The following is a 19,114-nucleotide window of genomic DNA, read 5'->3' as shown; positions in this document are numbered from 1 at the left end:
CTTTAATCCCAGCACTCGGGAGGCAGAGGCAGGCGGATCTCTGTGAGTTCGATACCAGCCTGGTCTACAAGAGCTAGTTCCAGGACAGGTCTACAAGAGCTAGTTCCAGGACAGGGTCCAAAGCTACAGAGAAACCCTGTCTCGAAAAACCAAAAAAAAAAAAAAAAAAAAATGTTGAAAACAAAAAGCAAGAAGGAAAAGAGCAGGTGGGCTGTGGGGACATAGGCATCAACAGCCACAGGCTAAGCGCAGGCTCCTTGGTGGGGCTCCTTCAGTTACATGGACGGCAAAACTGGCCTTCTCATAACCGCCTTGACAAAACAAACAAACAAACAAACAAACAAACAAAATAAATGGAAAACATTTCTCTCTCTCTCTTTCAGTTAAGAAAAAGAAGCCTAAACTTCTGAACAAATTCGATAAAGCAATCAAGGCTGAGCTTGACGCTGCAGAAAAGCTCCGGAAAAGGGTAGGTGGCTGTTTTTGTTTTGCACAACAATGTGCAATGGTTTCATCATTAAAATCTTGGGGGATTGTAGATGTTTGGAAAGTGTAATAATGATGGTGACCCCATTACTAAACGGGAAGGAAATCATCTGTGACCTTCCCGGATGCCTTGGCACATTTCTGTGTGAGCCAAGTCACGTGGGCAGCACTGCATTAGGGCCGCAGGGGAAGAGGATGGGCATCAGGACCTCTGACCTACTGTCCGTCCACCTCCATCGGGCTCTGACTGCATGGATTCTGTAGCTGCTCGGCTACTGCAGGCTTCAGTTTCCTCCTGTATAGAATAAAAATGATATGTATTAGTCCTGAATTCCTTTGCTTTTGGTAAAACTCAAATTATAAGAAAAAAGATATTGCCACTGCCCAATGTCATGTTACCATCACAGTCAATTCTGTAGGCCTTAGTGCGGACACAAAAGTCTCGAGTCCAGCACCTGTAGCCATGAAATGACACAGGCCTGGTGTTCTCCTCACACACAAAGCTCATGGCAGCTTTGCTTTGTTATCAAAGTAATGGGAATGTTCTGCTTTATCACTAGATAGTTCAGCTTTTGAAAACAACGAATCCATATTATATATTGACATCTTTATCTCCTTTAGTGTAGTCATAGCCATGTAATATATTACAATAATAAGATAATCCACAATATACTTATTATATTATGGTCAGGATGTTTAATTAATTATCTTCCTGTTTTTTTTTTATCTTAGAAATGTCTTTTTGGGTGTATTTAAATTCAGAGTCTGTAGTGGTCATTAGTTTTTCTGCTACGTGCTTTTCGATCCAGTAGCCATTAGCTGCACAGAAGTGGGCTAAACCCACTAAGAAAAATGATGCAAGTTAGGAATGGAAGTGGGGTAAGCTTGCACTTCTCACCTGTTTATTGGAAGTAGCAGAAAGAAAGAGGCCTCTGTGACCAGCATTAGCCAAGACTCCACAGCTGAGGTTTGGTCCACACTGGACACCAGCATATACAAACAGTAACTCTAGAGGATGCCAGAGACAGCGATCATCCCCTGCGCCTAGGATTTTGTCCCATAAAGTGATTTCTGCATCTATCTTGTTTCCCTTCATAAAGCAAATCTGTCTATGAGCTTTGCTGTTGTTGTAGTCTGCTTGTTTTTGTTTTGTGTGTTTGTGTGGGGTTGCATTTCTCCATACAAATGAAGCAGGGACCCTCTTCCCTCATCTCATTGTGTTTCCTTCACATTCTCTGCCCTGGATCATGCCTGTCAACATGAGGAGGCTATAGGGAAAGGTGACTTTTGGGCTAACGCATAAATGAAGGCCCTGAAAACAGGAGTCTTCTGTGGTTGTGATGGACGGTGAACACAGGCTGAGTTACCAAGGAGCTCAGAAGTCAGGGGGATCTCCAGTGCTGGCAGGGTGTTCTCCAGCCCTGCTCGTTTGGAGAAATTATGGTGTTTTCCTTAAGGAGCACTGTGAGTCTGTAACGGGGAGAATTTAGAGGAACAGCAGCCTCGCCATTCATGTCTGCTCTCGAGACGTGTTGTGACAAAGCCGTCAACATAATTAAGTCTTGTTTATGATTGTTTTTATAGCTAGTATTTCCAAAAGGTACGACTCAGTATACAAGAATAGTTGAGGACGGAGCCAAGGTGCCCCAGGCAGCTGGTACAGCCCCGTCCATCCTTCACATCCAAGTTCTATACTGTGGGGAAGCATGTGCTCGCTTTCTGTTATAGCCAAAATTGTATGAAATCAGGACACATTTGTATAACCTAAGTTTTAAAGCTTTCCAAGTGCATTTCTTTATTCATTGATGGGTGTCTATTCACATATGTGGGTGTACACAGGCCCTGATATCCACGTGGAGCTCTGAGGCAGCTTCCTGGCATCTGTTCTCTCCTGCTATGTGGGTTCCCAGCATCAAATTTGGATTGTCAGGCTTGGTGGCAAGTGCCTTAGCCTACTGAATCATCTTGTTGTCCCTGAATCATTGAGTTTTTAAAAATGACATGTTTATTTAAAAATTTCCCTTATCCTCCCCTACAGGGTTTAATATAAACTAATGAAATATATTCATTTTTAATGAAGTTATTTATTAGAATAGTATATTTTAGTGGCATCATTATTGTAATAGTATTATAAATGAAAGTCTTTAAGGAGGTAATGCATGTACTCTTCTTTTTGTTGTTGTTGTTGGTGGTGGTGGTGGTGGTTTGTTTGGTGTTTTGGTAGGAGGTGGGGGTAATAAGAAAGATAACAAAGTCACAGCAGGTTGAGCACATGGAAGGTCACATCACAGCCTCTAAATCATACTGCAGATGAAGTCACCTCCACTTCCTTGCAGGCAAAACTGAGAGAAACAGAAGCAGACTAGAATAGTCTAGTCTAGCAGAACAGAATAGAATAGTTCAGCATAATAGCTGTCTGTATGGAGCCCACAGAGAAGCGCTCTGCTGCAGAGCTGAGTGGATAGTGAAGGGTCTTGATGAGCCCACAATTTCCCACATCACTCCAGGGGATCCTGCAGTCCATCTACATCGACTGTCAGGATGGCCTTCAGCACTGCCCGCTGCCTTCACACCAAAACAGGGTGGGCCATGTACATATCCCTCCAGAGCTGTCTCTATATAAGTAAGCTACATTGAAGAACAGATCATTTTAGGAAGTTAATTATTAATACTACATGCTTTTCAAATCAGAATAAGTGTGGAATGGCAGTATTAGTAGCTAGGAGAGATCTTGAGGGAGAGAAACTGAGTAAAAACAGACCCATTAATATTACAGTCAACTCATGTGTGAGCACATACGATGATCCCCTGTGAAAGCCACACAGCCTGTTGCTTGAGGCAATCCAAAGGCCAAGTTACCAAAGAAGAATGATGTGTTGTGAGATTTGTTACGAATCTTGGTGCTCCTGTGTTTTCGGTCTGTCAGTGGTACACTTAACACAATGGCCGTGAAAGTGGTTTTGGCGATTAATGGATACGAAATAAGCTTAAATGGTCCACCAAAAGATAACCAAATGCTAATCCGTGGAATCTGTACTTGTTTCCTCACTTGGAGACAAGGTCCTTCAAATGTGGTGGCATTAAGGATCTGGAGGTAGAGAGTCTACTGCATTCTGCATTTGGTACCTTTGTTTCATTAAATGAGGGGGCCATGATACAGAGGAGATAGGAGGTGGCATGCACAGAGAAGATGTGCACCTACCAGAGTGGCGGTAGGAGTGCAGGGCCACCAGCCAAGGAACACGGGAAGAAAGGGGTAGACTTCCCTCTGGAGCCTCTGGAGAGTGTGTGCTCTTGGCATTTTAGCCAGGAAAACGTGATTTTGATATCTGCCTGCCCAGAACTGTGAACGAATAAATTTCTCTTGTTTTAAGCCACCAGGTTTAACCAGATGGTATGGCCCCACATCCATAGGAAGTGAAGGCCCACATTGGTAAACTGGAAAATGATCCCCAACCCCCTGCAAGGATAACCATTTCTTGAGATCCATAAACGTTGTCTTGGAAACATTTTTAAGATGGGTCTTTGTAGGTATGATTTTCATGGACCGTCTGAAAGTCCCTGAATGTGTCGTTTTTAGAAAGGCAAGCAGAGATTTGGTCCAGACAGAAGGCAAGACAAACGGATGTAAGAGGGAAGGGAGTGGAGCCCTGCAGCCCAGGCCAAGGGATGCTGACAGCTTCAGGAGCTAGAGTGGCGTGGACAGATTCTGCCCTAGAGCCTCTCCAGCACCTTGATTCCAACACCATGAAACCAATTTCAGCCTTCAGCTCTCCAGCCATGAAATTTTTAGTCATTCGTTGCCTCCCCCATAGGACGCTGATGGTATTTATTTCTGAAGAACTATAGAGAGGGAGGTAGGAGCTCACACGTGCCATGGAGGCAGTCTTGTGTTCGGATGAGCCAAATCAACCCCAACTTCCAGCAGAGACCAGTACCGTGGTCACGTGGACTGACGGTCTTCCCGTTTGTTCTTTGTCCTTTTCAGAGACTTCGAAGCTGTGGTGACCTCATTGCCTCCAACAGGCCTGAGGCATCCTACATGTAACTTAAATGTTTTCATGAAGAAAACCTATGGGGACTCTGTAGAGTGAGAAAAATGTGGTTATTTCCAACAAAAGTCTTGTTTCATTGTTACACCTCACTTTAAAAATTAAGATACATTCCTTACAGTTTTAGGTCACAGCTCTGTGTTTTTTAAAGTAGCCAGTTCTGTTTAGCATTCAAAAAGAATTCCAAAAATTTCTGATTGAATTGTTTGCTTACTATTAAATAAAAAACTAAATATCATTATTCCCTGGGGGTTATATTCACACAGGGTAAAGTCGAGGAAGCAATGAACGTGTTTGAAGAGCTGGTTCGGAAGTACCCCCAGAGCCCACGAGCGAGATACGGCAAAGCACAGGTAGCCTGGCCTTTCTCAGAACACTTTCCTGGAGCTCACATGTTCTGTGTAATCAGAGTTTTCTCTCTTCCACATTTGCTTTCTAATTTCTAGGTCATTTCCCAGATAGATAGATAGATAGATAGATAGATAGATAGATAGATAGATAGATAGATAGATAGATAGATAGATGATAGACAGACAGACAGACAGACACAGACATACACAGGGAAAACATGCCATCTTAATTGAGGCAGTTTTCAATACTGCATCTGTCCAATCTAGTACTTCCAAATGATTTGTCTCTGGTTTTGCCAAGAAAACAGAGGGAGGGCACCTCTGCCATTAGTTCTCTGTCACCCCGACCTCCCTTCTGTTTGAATTTTCTCATGATTTTTTTTCAGGTCTTTGGAGCATCTAGGCTCTGACATGTGATTCTTGGCATTGCATCTGCCTTGGAGAGACCTTTTAAAATGTGGCATGAATGTCACTTTGTTTCTTTCCCTTGATTCATTTCTCATCAGCCACCTCCTCCTCATTTCTTTCTCCTTCATCTCCTCTTCTGGGCTTTATCGTCTTCCAACTCCTGTTACAAGGCTTGGGCACACTCACCCGCGTTGTCACGAGCCCAGCTGTGCTGCAAATGTTTATTTTGCAATTGTTTGATAGTCACTCAGCTGTGGCCACAAAAGGACACAAAACTGGCCCGACATAAAAGAGTTCATTGTTTTTCTGACCTTAAGCTAGGAAACTGGTGCCCTGTGCACCGCCACCATGGAAGATGGCAGGAATGGCAGACAGATTCGGAATGAAGGTATCCCAAGTTTGGGGGACTTTCCATGAGGAAAGCAAGGTGAGGTGAAGCGGTGAGTCCAGGATTGCCTAGTGCGGACAGCACTGGCAAGCCCAGGGCTACAGGAGTGGCTTCCAGTTGCTGAGCATCTAGCCCTTGGGTGACCAAGGCAAAAGATGTCACCTCCTGTGGTGTGAGGCCAGAGAAAGGTGTGCTCTGGGCTGCACCATTCACAAATAAAGGTTTGTTTGCCTTTTTGCCCGTTTTTAAACAGCAAGTCCTAGACATTTCTGAGGTGTCGATTGTTATAATATGCAGCCAACTTGAAGCGGTGTCCAGCATAACAGCAGGAACAACTGTGGGCTACTTATTCTCAGGATGTGTGGTGAGAGCTCCCTGTGTGTCAGCCTCTGCTGAGTACTGGAGAGAAATCCCTCAGCAGAATGCACTCACAAAGCTCCTCTGTGAAGGAAAGGCGTTGCATCAAACAAAAGGACCATGCACAGACCTGCCGGGACTGACCAAGGAGAATAGAAAAGAAACAGGGAACGCCACTGGACATGTAAGGGGGTCAGGTGATGAGCAGGGTGACCCAGAAAGGGCTCATGCCTAGGGAAGCCTTTGGAGGCTATTGCTCCTGTAGGTGACCACCTGGTGGCTTTCTGTAAACACTGCTTTGGTTGCCAGTTGGGAAATGGGTTATGAGAGCACAATCAGCCACACAGAAAGTAGGCGGCTGTCACAGTGTGGCCTGCATGAGATGCTGGTGGCGTGGGCGGTGACCTGGCCATGGGGGGCGATAAGGGCAAGGAGAGATTCAAAAGGACTTTAGAGAAAAGGAATTGACCGCTGACTCCTGGTTTGCCGTGAGTAGCTGAAGAGAAGGGAATGTCAGTTCCTGGCCAGGCAGAGCAGCTGTCGAGCTGAAGTTTGCAATTGCAGTGGTTATTAGAGACTCAAGGGGCACATCAAGAGAGCACGAGATTCTGGAATTTGGAACTCAAGAGTAAAGCCAGACCTGGTGAAAAATACGTCAAGGAGTAAGCTTCATGGAGGAGGAGTGCTGAGGTCGAACTTCGGCAGGATACATGTCCCAAAGAGGAGCTATGGATCCGGTGGGGGAAGAAAGATAGCAGCTCTCTCCCTCAACTGGAGAGACTGTTCATATACTATGTTGATTACATAGGTCATTTGGCAAGTATCAGGGCCCTGGATCCCTTTTTACTTCCCCATTAATTGCCCAGGATGAAAAAAACAAAGTACAGATCAGACAGCCTTATCCAAAACATCTTTGGACAGCGGCTGTCAAATCAGGAAGTTACAAATTTGTCAGGGTCTGCAAAACATAGGACCTTCTGTTTTTTACCGTCTGTGTCTAGGCCTCCTACTCATGTGGTTACAGTATGTTAGACAGTCTGGAATTATTTTACCTTAACCAAGTAGAATCATCTGATGTTTTCTAAAATGCAAGCTTTACAAAATAAGTCATAATAAGCAATTGACTGGCTGATTACAGCATTTTCATGTCCCTTAGTAGGGACCTGTTCTTTTTATATGCTCCCAGATAGGAAGACCCTGGTATAGGGCTTCGATATAGGGCAATGGATATGCTTGTGATGTCCTGTATCCAGAACTGAGCAAGGCATTTCTCAAAATCTCCCCCACTGATGCCGCAATCCTTGGGGCACAAGGAAGACCCATCCTTCTGTGACTCTCCTTTCAGGCTGTGACCCCCTGTCTTCCAAGTTTCCCTCGGGAACATAAATATATTTCCCCAGGGGCAGCCTAAGCTGAAAGTCCCCATTATGCACACAAGAGCTCCTAAGCAAGTCAGCCACAGATTCTCTTGGTGAAGGTTCGCTGGAATGTCGTCAAGCCGCGTCCTCTGCTTCAGGACTCACGCTGTCCCTTGTGCCCTTCCCTGCACCAAAGGAGATGATCTCGGACAGAAAAGCAATGGGTGGAGAGCTTCAGATGTAGCAACCAGTATCCCCTTGTGTGTGACGCATCAACAGGAGGACAGCGCATCTCCTTCCGAACTGAAGGTGGAGGCCACCTGAGAGCCAGCTGCTCAGTCTTTCTAGCCCGTTCAAAAGTAATTAATTCAATTTCATTAATTTAATTTACCTAAATCAAATTTGCAAAACAATTAATATAAATAAGTTTCCCATGTTTTTGGTACACACCAGGTATAGCGCATAGCAACTGTGTGGTTTTCGTAAACTAATTGGGCCATAATCTTCGAACACTGGGAAACTATGTTGCTATTGAGAGAGGATGTTTATCACCAAAAGATCCAGAATGTCCAGATAAGTGATATGTTTTGCCATTAATACCAAGTCCTTTGATTATGGAAAGTCCATTAACTGGAAGGAAGACGGTTGTTCAAATGTTAATTATGGCAAATCGTTTTGTGCTTTCCAAGTGTTCTCTGTATGTGCTTGTAATCACGGTGACTGGAGCCTCTGGATGCAGTGCTCTCTCTGTGTGTAGTTTTCCTTCACAGGAGGAATTTGAGATGGGGGCCTCAGGCAGTATTTTTTAATCTCTAAGATATTACGCTACAGATGTTATCAGTGTTAACACTAATGTGGCATAAAACAAAAGTTAAGCATGGCAAATTAAATTTTAATCGAGTCATTTAAAGGAAACTTGAAATTTTTAGGAGTTTTAAAAATAAAAGTCGATAAATTTTGTAAGAAGGACTAAACTGTGACTTTTCCAATTCTCAGTTAGCAAATTCGGCAATTTCTTTGCAGTATCTCAAGAGCTCTTAAAGCGCCAACACCAAGTCAAATATAAATTGTAGTGTCTATATTTTTAAGTATCACTGATTACATGCTATTCTTGGCTCTCTGCAAAAAATCACTTTTGAGCAAGTTCCCGAAACAGTGAATGCAAAAATCTTAAAGTATTGACTGAATTCACTTCATTAGTGGCTCTGAGGTACAAAGTGACAGGTTCCCTAAAAGGTTTGAGTGAATTAGTCCGCCCAAGAATGTGACAGGAATGCCCGTGACTGAAGCTCATTCTTAGCCTGGCTTGGGTGACTCATAGACATCAACTGTTAAAAGACTGATCATTCTACACATACCAACTGATGTTGGCTCTCACAAATGACTTGCCCTCTGAGGAAGGAGATGCAAGGATTTTCTTACCAAGTCCTCAGGCTTTACATACTAACCAGCACACAGCTTATATTAAATAGTGATTATATCCACTCGTTCTAATTTTAAAAACACACTACTTTTAGCATCAAACTGCAGTAATTTTTCTTGAATGCTGATCTTCAAATGAAAGTCTATAAACTCTGATGAGCTATTAGGTCCACCTTACACCTGCACCCCCTGCCCAATTTTTCCTGCCTCTGGTATTTCATTCCCCATTCTCTATCTGAAGTTACGGATCTTGGGTATTTTGTTAGGAAAATAAAGGTGTCCAGAGGCTTTACCCTCTCACACAATTGCACTGATACCTTGTATCCATCCAGTGTCAGGTATTAGCTGTCCTCTCCTCCCCGACCAGCAGACTTCCATGTGGTTTGTGTCCTCTCTTGTCCCCAGGTTTTTCCATTTCTGCTGGGTCTTTTGCATCTACTGAGAAATGTAATGTATCATCTCATCCTGAAGACTTCTCGCTGGGCTCTCAGCCCCCTCTACCTGTAGACACATTTTCTGGTTCCTGTTGTGGCTAGCTAGGAGTTCTTCTCCTCCTCCATCCTTCCCATGTTCTCTTGACACAGCTCCATTCTGATGCATGTCTTCAAGAAATCCCCTGAAGCAATGATGCCAGGGCCATTGAATGGAAGAGCAGTCCATTAAGTTTTCTTCGTTATCCTCCTCTTGTCCTTCTTGATGGACACTTGGAGCACACTTCTTCTCTTCCTCCTCAAGCCTTTGTCTTCCTCTTGGCTTCTGGAGCATTGCTGTGTTGTTGTGTTCTTCCTATGTAACTCATTCTTCATCCCCTTTGCTCATCTTCCTGTGTCTCCCCGACCTCTAATGATCTTGAAACAATGGATCATCTCAGGATTCAGTTCTTGGAACTTCTCTGAGTCTATACTCATGACTTCTAGCTTGCCAACTTTAAGTGCCGTGCCCATTCTTGACCCTTCCCATGCACGCGTCCTGAATGCCAGCCTCTCCCCCAACTCCACACCCAGGAATGGACCTGCTGAGTGTTTATCTCCACTTGGCATTTGGTTTACTCTATCCAGAATTAAACTCCTGAATCCTTGTTCCCCAAGACCTGCCTGTGTCCTATCTTCCCACTCTCAGGGGTGACAGCTCAGTCAAGAAGTCACTAACACCAACCTTGAATTCTCTCTCTCCCTCTCTACCCCCTCTCTGTCTCTCCTACTACATTCAGTGCATCTGTAGACATCTTGGCCATGACCTTCAAGCTGAATCCACAATCCCATCTCTTCCTGCTCATTACCACTGCATCAGCCCAGGCAACTGCTGTCCCTGGCTTTTTACCTGGCCTCCCCACTTCTGCTCTCCTCTCAGCCTGATCTCAGTACTGTGGCTAGCACAAGCCCTCGGATCCCTTCAAGGCACTAGATTATATGAAACACCACATCCCTCTCCTCACATAATAGTTGAGACTCCTCAATAGCTTTCTGGCTCTGAATCACCTGATGCCACTGTCACCTCCCTTCACCCCTCCACCCGTACAGTCTTCCCTTTGTTCCCTGCTGTGTTGGAAAGCCACAGCCTTTGCTGTTCTCTCTGCTGTAAAAATTTTTCCTCATAGCCTCGCTGTCTGTCCCCTTTTAGACTCCCCTGATTGTTCTGATCAGACCAGTAGTTTTCCCATTCCACATTCATCGCCCGTCAGCCTGTATCTATGCCTAGCACCTTGGGTTGTATTTCTCATTTCATCCTTTCCTAAATGGAAATGAAATGAGAAAAGCGCTTTTTCTGGTTTGTTTGACTCATGTGACACATATGTAGAACAATTGTCTGATCCCTGAAAAGCTGTTGCGTGGATGAAATAAATGAGTCTCTGAGCACAGAATAGGAAGACCAGACTGTGAACTAGAGTCCTGTGTGTATAACATTCTCATATATTGTGAAGTCCATCCCCACCAGCCCTAGGAAATACCATCTGGATCTTACAGTTTTCCTCATCTGTACCTTAGTAGTGACCTTTTCTCCTATTCTTGAAATAGCAGTTACCTTGCTTGCTTTTGTTGGTATCATTTGCTAAGGAAAAGGCCAGTTTTCTCTCTGAAAGGCCTGTATAAAGGTTAACTGTCATGAATCTCTGGGGGAAATGACAAGCCTAGAGGTCATGGGTCACTGATCTGTATGGGGCATCCTCTAGTGTGAAGACGACTTGGCAGAGAAGAGGAGGAGCAATGAGGTTCTGCGCAGGGCCATCGAGACCTACCAGGAGGCGGCCAGCCTGCCCGATGCCCCCACAGACTTGGTGAAGCTGAGCTTGAAGCGACGGTCAGAAAGACAGCAGTTTCTAGGTGAGAAGCAGAGTGCTAAGTTGGTGAGAGATGGCACATGTCCATGTTTCGGTGGCAAGAACGTGGTACCTACCCAAGCCAAAGTGTTTACAAAGAAGCCTAGCTTTACAGCTAGCTTCTGCTAATCTGTCTGTCTTAAACAGACCTTTTCTACATTTAAGCAGTCATTATATTCACGTACGTGTGTATGTGTGTGAGGGTGGGGGCTCTGTCTGTCTGTGCACACATGTTCATGTGTGCTTGTATAGAAGCAAATGTTTGTGAGCATCCAGGCCAGAGGGAAACCTAGGTACCATCCCTCCTTATTTTTTAAGGCTCTTCATAAGCCTGGACTGAATGGCTTGATAGTTCCGAGGACCTGCCTGTCCCTGCCTTCCAAGTTTGGGGATTATAAGCCTGCACCACCATGTGTGGCCTTTTTTACTTGGATTCTGGGTATTACACTCAGGTCTTTGTTCTTGCAAGTCTGGCTAGCTTGTCAGTCTTTGAGCTTTTCTCAAGCAAGCATGCAAGGCTGACAGCTCCTGAGGAAAGATACCTAAGGTTGTCCTCTGGCTTCTATGTGCACACACACGCATGTATATAAACATACACAGAAACACTGGATTTTTACATTCATTTTGATTTTTTTAAAAGAATTAATTTAAATATTTTTTAACTTAGAATTGTGGATTTCTTTGGTTCCCTTTTAACTTTTTTTGGGGGGGGAGTGTCTTTTGAGACAGGATTTCTCTGTAGCTTTGGAGCCTGTCAATGGAACTAGCTCTTGTAGACCAGGCTGGCCTTGTACTCAAAGAGATCCGCCTGCCTCTGCCTCCGGAGTGCTGGGACTAAAGGCATATGCCAACACAGCCTGGCTCGCTCTTAACTTTTATGCCAAGACTTTCTCTTTGCATCCTAGTCCTAGAGCAAGGTCACGTGTGAAGACTTCTGACCTCTCACAGACATTCTTGAGTGTTTAGTTTGGTCTCTGCTGAAGTGCAAATGCGGCAGGGTCACATGAGGAGGCTCAGAGGCAGCGAGACAGAGACCCTGGAACTGCATGGAGGTGAAGTTGCCTCACAGTACAGCAGGGGACCGGGACACAGAGGAAGGGGCAGGCAGCGGGTTTCTGCGGGAGGTACTCTGGTCTGCACTATTGTCATCATTAACAGAGAAATTCCAAGCAGAAGGAAAGCTGGAGCCTAGGTGGGCAGGTAGGGAGGCCGGAAGTGTACAGAAAAGAAACCAACTTGTAAGAGAAGGAATGGCTGCTTGGGCAAGCCACCCTGGGGTTCTGATGGGAATAACATTAACCAGCAGTGGGGCACAGACTACGGAATGAACGGACCAGGTTTTCTGCTAACTGGGGAGCTGCAACCCTGACTGAACCTGCTGCCGCCTCCTGACTGACATCCCTTTTACAGGCAGCTAATCCCTGTGAGGTGGTTTTGCACAAGTGCTGGTCTTACTTAGCACCTTCTTTTATTTTCAGTTTGTGTCTCCAGTGGGGACAAAGGCAATGATAGTGGACCCAGACTGTTTTCCTCTGAAAGCCACAAAGAAAACAGCGGCTGGGGTTTCCTGAGCCATGTAGTGCACCATAGCCTGTCGTCCACCAGAGGCTCCCCTAGCACCAGAAGATGTCTCCTCTGCTCTTTAACTGGATCAGTAATGAGAGACAAGTGAGGAGTGTTAGAGAAAGCCTCTGCAGTGAAGCCCCGTTCCGTGTCCCTCAGTGCCCATTTATGTCAGTAGGAAAGTACTGATTGCACGGCCCTGAGTCTGACTCTCCGTTATCAACCCTCTATCAGAAATCCTAAAGCTAATAACCCAAAATGATTTCAGCAGAACGTTTTTCTAAGGAATTAGAAAACTGACATTTTCTGAAGAAGAAATTTAAGATAAAAATGTAAATGTGGATTGACTCCGAAAATAAGCCCATCCTTACAGTTTAGGGTTGATGCTGTGTTTAGTATCTACTTGAGCAATTATGTATGGCATATAACCCTGCTACCCAGGACTTAAGAATCCATTCATAGATGAAGTCAGATGTAAGGTGTTTTTCAGACTCTGTTAAATCCACTCACATGGTTTGTGTTCTCGGGACAAAGGAGCAGATAATATTTTTGTTCCTATTCATTATTTTTCCAACGTCAGGTCACATGAGAGGCTCCCTGCTTACCCTCCAGAGGCTAGTTCAGCTGTTTCCTAGTGATACGGCATTGAAAAACGACCTTGGCGTAGGATACCTCTTGATGGGAGACAATGACAGAGCCAAGAAGGTTTACGAAGAGGTGAGCCCTGGTCCGCTGTGGACCACACCAATTATCCTGTCTAGTGAGTTCAAGTGTTGATGGGAAATTCCATGCCACGTGCACCGTGTCTTGTTCTCTTTATCTTGAGTGAAATCACATGTAAGTTATTGTGTCCTAGATATTCTGGACTTGTTTTTCCCATTTCTCTTTCTTTCCTGGACCCAGGATATCACATCTAATATAGGCTGGCCTCAAACTCATGGCAATCCTCCAGTCTCAGCCTTCCAACTGCCACCATGTCCAATTTTTCCTATTTTGTTCTTCTTTATTGACCTGTCTCTATTGTCCAGAGTGGCAGGTCCCATAAAGATGATTCAGGTATACATATACATTGACTATATTTATCCTTGTATCTTGATTGGAACAATTTAAATTTTAGTTCGCGGTTACTGTAACATTTTTTAAGCTCCATTTTTATCATTCTACAGACAGTTTTCTAAGGGTTTTCTTTGCAGTCATAACAGAGTAGAGTTAATAATGAGGTTGATATGTGTAAAATTTATAATCTTTTTAAGTTTTGCAGTATAATCCTCTCGGGCAAAAGTAGTAGATTATACTGTTTTCAAAAGGGCATTGATGTTCTGGCCAGGGTGGCTTTCAGAGGATTTCTACATTATAGTGGGCATTTTAATAGATAACCTCTAAGTCACAAGCAACTATATAACCCAGAAAACTGGCTCCTTCGGGCAGTGAGGGAATTTATTTGGCACAAAGCAAACAGGATGTCGAATGAACTCTGAAGCAGGAGAAAGCTAAGCTCTGTAAAACAAAGATGGATATGAGCGTTTCTTATTCCTTAACTTGGGCCTCTGATCAATGGTCTCCACGCTGCTCCCTTTACAGGAAATGCTGCTACAGCAAGCTAGCTGTGTAGCTCGAGGGGCTCGTGTGTATTGAGAATGATGTCAACAGCAGCAGTCTCACCCCGAGTCCGGAGACCCGGTCCACTCTCAGTGTGGTGCTTGCCGCTCTTGCTGTCAGTGCTTAATTGAAAAATCATTGAATTTTGAAGCTATTGTCTTTCTACCCTTGTTATCAACTTTATTGTTTTTGAGAGAGCAGAGCTTTGACCTTGGCTTTCTCTGGCATCATTGATGTCTGCCCAGGTAAACTGAGGCATTGCAAATGTGTGCCTTCCAGAAAAGACCCACATCAGGCAATGAGACAATTCCATGTGACCATGGTGTCTGCTAGCATACCCGGTGTCCCCTGCCCTGCAGAATTTGGTTAAAAGAAACGCCGTGTGTGTCGGTGATTCAGAACCCTGTGAATGTAAAAACAAACACACCATCACAGACACAGAAATGGAAATACAGTGATCCTTCCTACTTGTATGTCCCCTCCTTCCCACACCCCCTTCTTCCTTCTTCTTGTAAAATTCTCCCCTGTTTCCCATACCCCTTTTCTCTTTCCTTCCAGTATGCTCAGCCATTTTCTGCTGCCTGGGTGTCACACACACGCAAGGTCACGGCAAGCTTCGAGTGCACCCTGACTGACCTCTAACTGTACATGTCTCCTCTCTCACCCTCCAAACCTCTTCCCTGAATGCACTCAACCCTTCCACCTGATGTCAAGTCTCAGAAATGAGAAGCATTTTTCTTCACCTTGAAAAATAAAATTATGTTGTTTCTGCACCTGAGACCACAGTCTCACCTGGCTGAGCAGACTAGGATGCACGAAGCTCCAGATATTGCCGCATCACGCAGCTGATTGGTTTTCTTTTAAAAGAGCATTCATACATTGAAAGTAATATGCAGTTTTCCTTTTCCCTTCCTCTTGCGTCTAAACGAAAGGGCTGTGGCTAATGGGTACTCTTTCCCTAGCCGAAGTTTAGCCTGGTATATTTATCTTTTCTCCCAGGTTCCTTTCAGAAACTGTTACCAGGGTTGCATTTTTTTGTGCACATTGATTTTTGAGTACATTTAGGAAAACCATTGTGAGATCCTATTTTTAGTTTTTCCTGGTTTTGTTTTCAGCATAGAGCTTTACAGAGATTTGGTAAAAACCACTCACATCTGCAGCTTTTAGAGACTCCTCCTTCATCTCCTTTCCAAGGGAGTGGCGCTGCCACCACCTCGGGACCCCAACCCAGCATCATTGCCAGTTCTTTGCTGCCCCACACACCCTGTGCGGATCTATCGCTAAGCCAGCCCACATTTACTAAACACACACACACACACACACACACACACACACACACACACACACACACCAACCAGTTCAGGACCCGAGCTTACTGAAGGTTGCAGAATGTGTCTTCATGGGGTTTCCAGTCTGGGGCCAAGCCATCACTTGTCATGCTGTCTTCACCTGCCCAGGGTGTTCACTGGACACCGGTCACCTCTTGCTTGAACTGGCTCCGATTCTTCCGCAGGGTTGCTGTCCTTTGACCTTCATCTATCTCAAGCACCACCTGACCGTAGCTCTCAACTCCAACTCTGCTGGGCTTCTTCTCATAGAAATATTCTTGAAAAATCATTTACAGTGTACCCTTTCAGATCAACGAGTTCAACCAAATGTTTAGAGTGGTTTATAGATTTAAGTATTATCTATCTATACAGTGCATACTTTATAAAAAGTACAAGCCCTCCAAATGAGATGTAAAGCTCAAATGAAATATTTAGAGTGCTTTCCAAATTTTATTGAACTGAGAAAAATCCTTTCCCCCTCACTAAAGTATTAATATTTCAGAATCACCACTGCAAAGTGCTACTCATGGTTTGGGAATACCCATGGATCTAATGCACCCAGGATGTTTGCATTCTAACATCAATCCTCAGTGGATTCCTAAATGTGACGATAGCATGTATGCTGTCCTGCAGTGGTACCTTGAGCATTGGGAAGGGTAATGTGGATTATTAGAACAGACACACAGTAGTACTTGTAGCAGTCAGTTTGGTGATGGAGATCAACACTGAGTAACAAATGGTCAGAAAGTATAATACAGTGTGGGTATGCTGATTCACATCCCAGGCAAGGTAGAGTCATGCGACTCCCACTGATACACAATTTAAAGCATGGATCCTTTATTCCTGGAGTTTTCCATTTAGTATTTTTGGGTCATAATTCACTTGGAAAATGAAGTCTTGGGTACCAAGAAAAATAGGCGGTGCTTTAAAAGTTTGAAATGTTCCTTGCATTGAGTTTTTTGCAATGTGGGTAAAAAGATAGATAGATAGATAGATAGATAGATAGATAGATAGATAGATAGATAGATAGACAGACAGACAGACAGACAGATAGACAGGAAGATAATATTCAGACATATATTAAATGGATACAAAGACTCTCAGTCTTCTTACTATTTTACTCTATTTTAGTCTATTTTATTCTCAGTCTGATTTCTTGTAAACCCACCTGTGTCTTTGTCTGTGATTTTATTAAACCGGTAGAGTCACTGTGCATCCATCTACAAAGTGCAAAAGCGTGGTGTCTAAATGTAGAGAAACAGATGGGGACAGTGCGGTCAGCCACTCTGGCACCTACGCCCTGCCCACCCTCCTGATTCTGTGTGTACCAGGTAGGATGCCTGACTGCCCATCTGCAAATGAGCAGACAGCTGTGGGCCTGCTTTCCCAGGAACAGTGCTTCAGAGCAGAAATGTTTGTCACTTCTTCTCCGTAGCACAAATTCTAACGGATCTCAATAATATAAACCCAGAGTTAGATATCGGGGAAGATGCTAAAAGATCAGAGAGGTAAAAGAGCCAGTCACTAGGGAGACTTCTTACCCCTGCTGAATCCTCAAAGTGAATGGAGCCCCAGATCCTGTCTCCACCTGCTTTATATTCCTGTCTTCACTTTCCTAGTGCTGGGATCAAAGGTGTGAGCCATCACCACCTGGCACTGTTTCTCTTTTAGACTGATTCCATTCCGTGTAGCCCAGAGTGGCCTTGAACTTCTGATCTTCCTGCTTCCTCCTCCCACGTGCTGAAATCAAAGGTGTGTGCCACCACTGGCTGGCCTCTATGGTTAACCAGTGGCTAGCTCTGCCCTCTGATCTCCAGGCAAGCTTTATTTGTCAGAACACAAACAAAAAGCCATACCTTTCTCCCTGGAGGATTAGTTTTCTTGTGTCCCTAAAGAGAATGTTCTGTGATTCAACGTGATCCTGTCCTTTCCTCCAGTTTCTTTGCCTATTGTGTTGTTTGTATTTCATGCCATTTCCTTTTCCTGTATATGTGTGTGTGCACATGTGTGTGCGTGCATGCGTGTGTGTGCGTGCATGTGTGTGTGTGCGTGCATGTGTGTGTGTGTGCGTGCGTGTATGTGCATGTATACACGTGCGTGTGTGGAGGCCGGAAGAGGGCATCACATCCCTCATAGCTGGAGTCGCACTCCCAAGAATTTATCTTCATTCTTAATTTTTAAGCCTGTTGTTGTGAAACAATCTCCCACTGCCTCAAAGTCGCACAGGTAGGGCACGGGTCCTCAACCATTCTGGACGCAGGTACCTCACTAGGCTAACACACAGGTTCCCAGCACTTAAGGCTCTCTCCAGTGCTGTTCCCGCAAGGCTCGTTGTCCTCTCATCTGCTGCTATGCTAAGCCCGTAACGGTTCCTCAGGTATTTTCCACTCCCACGCCTATGAAAAATGCAGGCAGTGGTTTGGTTACAGCTGTCAGATATTTCATCGTCATCAATATGACTATACTTTTGGTGCAGGTCAGCCTCAGGAGCAGGGCCGTGCCGTCTGCGGTGATACGGGACCATACTACAGCACGGGTCCTTTCCATGGTCAAGGCAATGCCCGTTAATGCCACCCGAGTTGCCTTTATGATCACCGTGCATCTGCAGCCATGCACTCAAGATTCTTTTCACGCCACGCTCTGCCACTAACTCAAGTGACCGCTGACGGATGCTTTCGTGATGAATGGGTCCTAATACGAAAGGCGACGCGTGGATAGAAAGCCGTGTGCAGTTGCCCTCCAGGTCCGCTTTAAGCACAAAAATCCAGGGATTTTTCTCTATTCGTTGAAAACCTTTGACGTCATCAGTTGGCAGGCGTTTTTCTGATTGCAGAGTTAAAACCACGCCCCAGCAGTTACTACCTTCTCCTTCGCCACTGTATTCAGGGAGTAGTTGCGAAAAGCATTTTGCATCGAGAACAATGAGTTTGTTTTGTTTAATGATAGCAATGAGACAAAACGCTACCACCGAGTGTTTGAAGCTGTGACAGCGTCACCCATTCCAAGTACAGCGAAACCAATTAGGATTTGTTTTGACGCTCCCTTGTACAGTTTCTTCTCTGTCACAACAGCTCTCTGCTTTTTTTGACTTCAGGTTCTGAACGTGACACCCAATGATGGCTTTGCTAAAGTGCACTACGGCTTCATCCTGAAGGCACAGAACAAGATAGCGGAGAGTATTCCCTACTTAAAGGTACCTGCTGTGGTCTCCTTCTGGCTGCTCACTTCATGGACTCATTTGAGGCCCCCCATTGGTTATGGCTTCTAATTGATTGGCATGCATGGCAGAGGCTTCCTGGCATCGGAGTGCATGCTTCATAGGCAGTAGGGACCTACACCCTGACTGAATATCGAGAAGAGTCACCAACCACAAGATGTGCTTTGTTTGACATCACTGTTGCCAAAATTCCCAACAGAATCCGTTTAAGTTTTCTTTAGGCTCTTAGTTCTGGAAGTTTCTCTGGGTCATCACTGGGATGGCATGGC

The 19,114-nt window shown here is 44.7% G+C and overlaps 1 protein-coding gene across 1 annotated transcript in view; it reads left to right on the top strand.

Annotated features, from left to right (window-relative positions):
* Asph (aspartate beta-hydroxylase) overlaps nt 1–19,114 on the top strand; it is a 163,450-nt gene that overhangs the window by 107,695 nt on the left and 36,641 nt on the right. The window contains exons 14-18 of the mRNA XM_038347167.2: nt 384–469; nt 4,805–4,891; nt 10,992–11,142; nt 13,282–13,418; nt 18,723–18,821. Coding sequence (XP_038203095.1) covers nt 384–469; nt 4,805–4,891; nt 10,992–11,142; nt 13,282–13,418; nt 18,723–18,821 — 560 coding nt within the window. The remainder of the gene's footprint in view (nt 1–383; nt 470–4,804; nt 4,892–10,991; nt 11,143–13,281; nt 13,419–18,722; nt 18,822–19,114) is intronic.

The sequence above is a fragment of the Arvicola amphibius genome, chromosome 11 (genome assembly GCF_903992535.2).
Source record: "Arvicola amphibius chromosome 11, mArvAmp1.2, whole genome shotgun sequence".
NCBI classification, from domain to species: Eukaryota; Metazoa; Chordata; class Mammalia; order Rodentia; family Cricetidae; genus Arvicola; species Arvicola amphibius.
The sequence above is the reverse complement of the archived record's forward strand: the minus strand, read 5'-3'. Positions and strand labels throughout refer to the sequence as shown.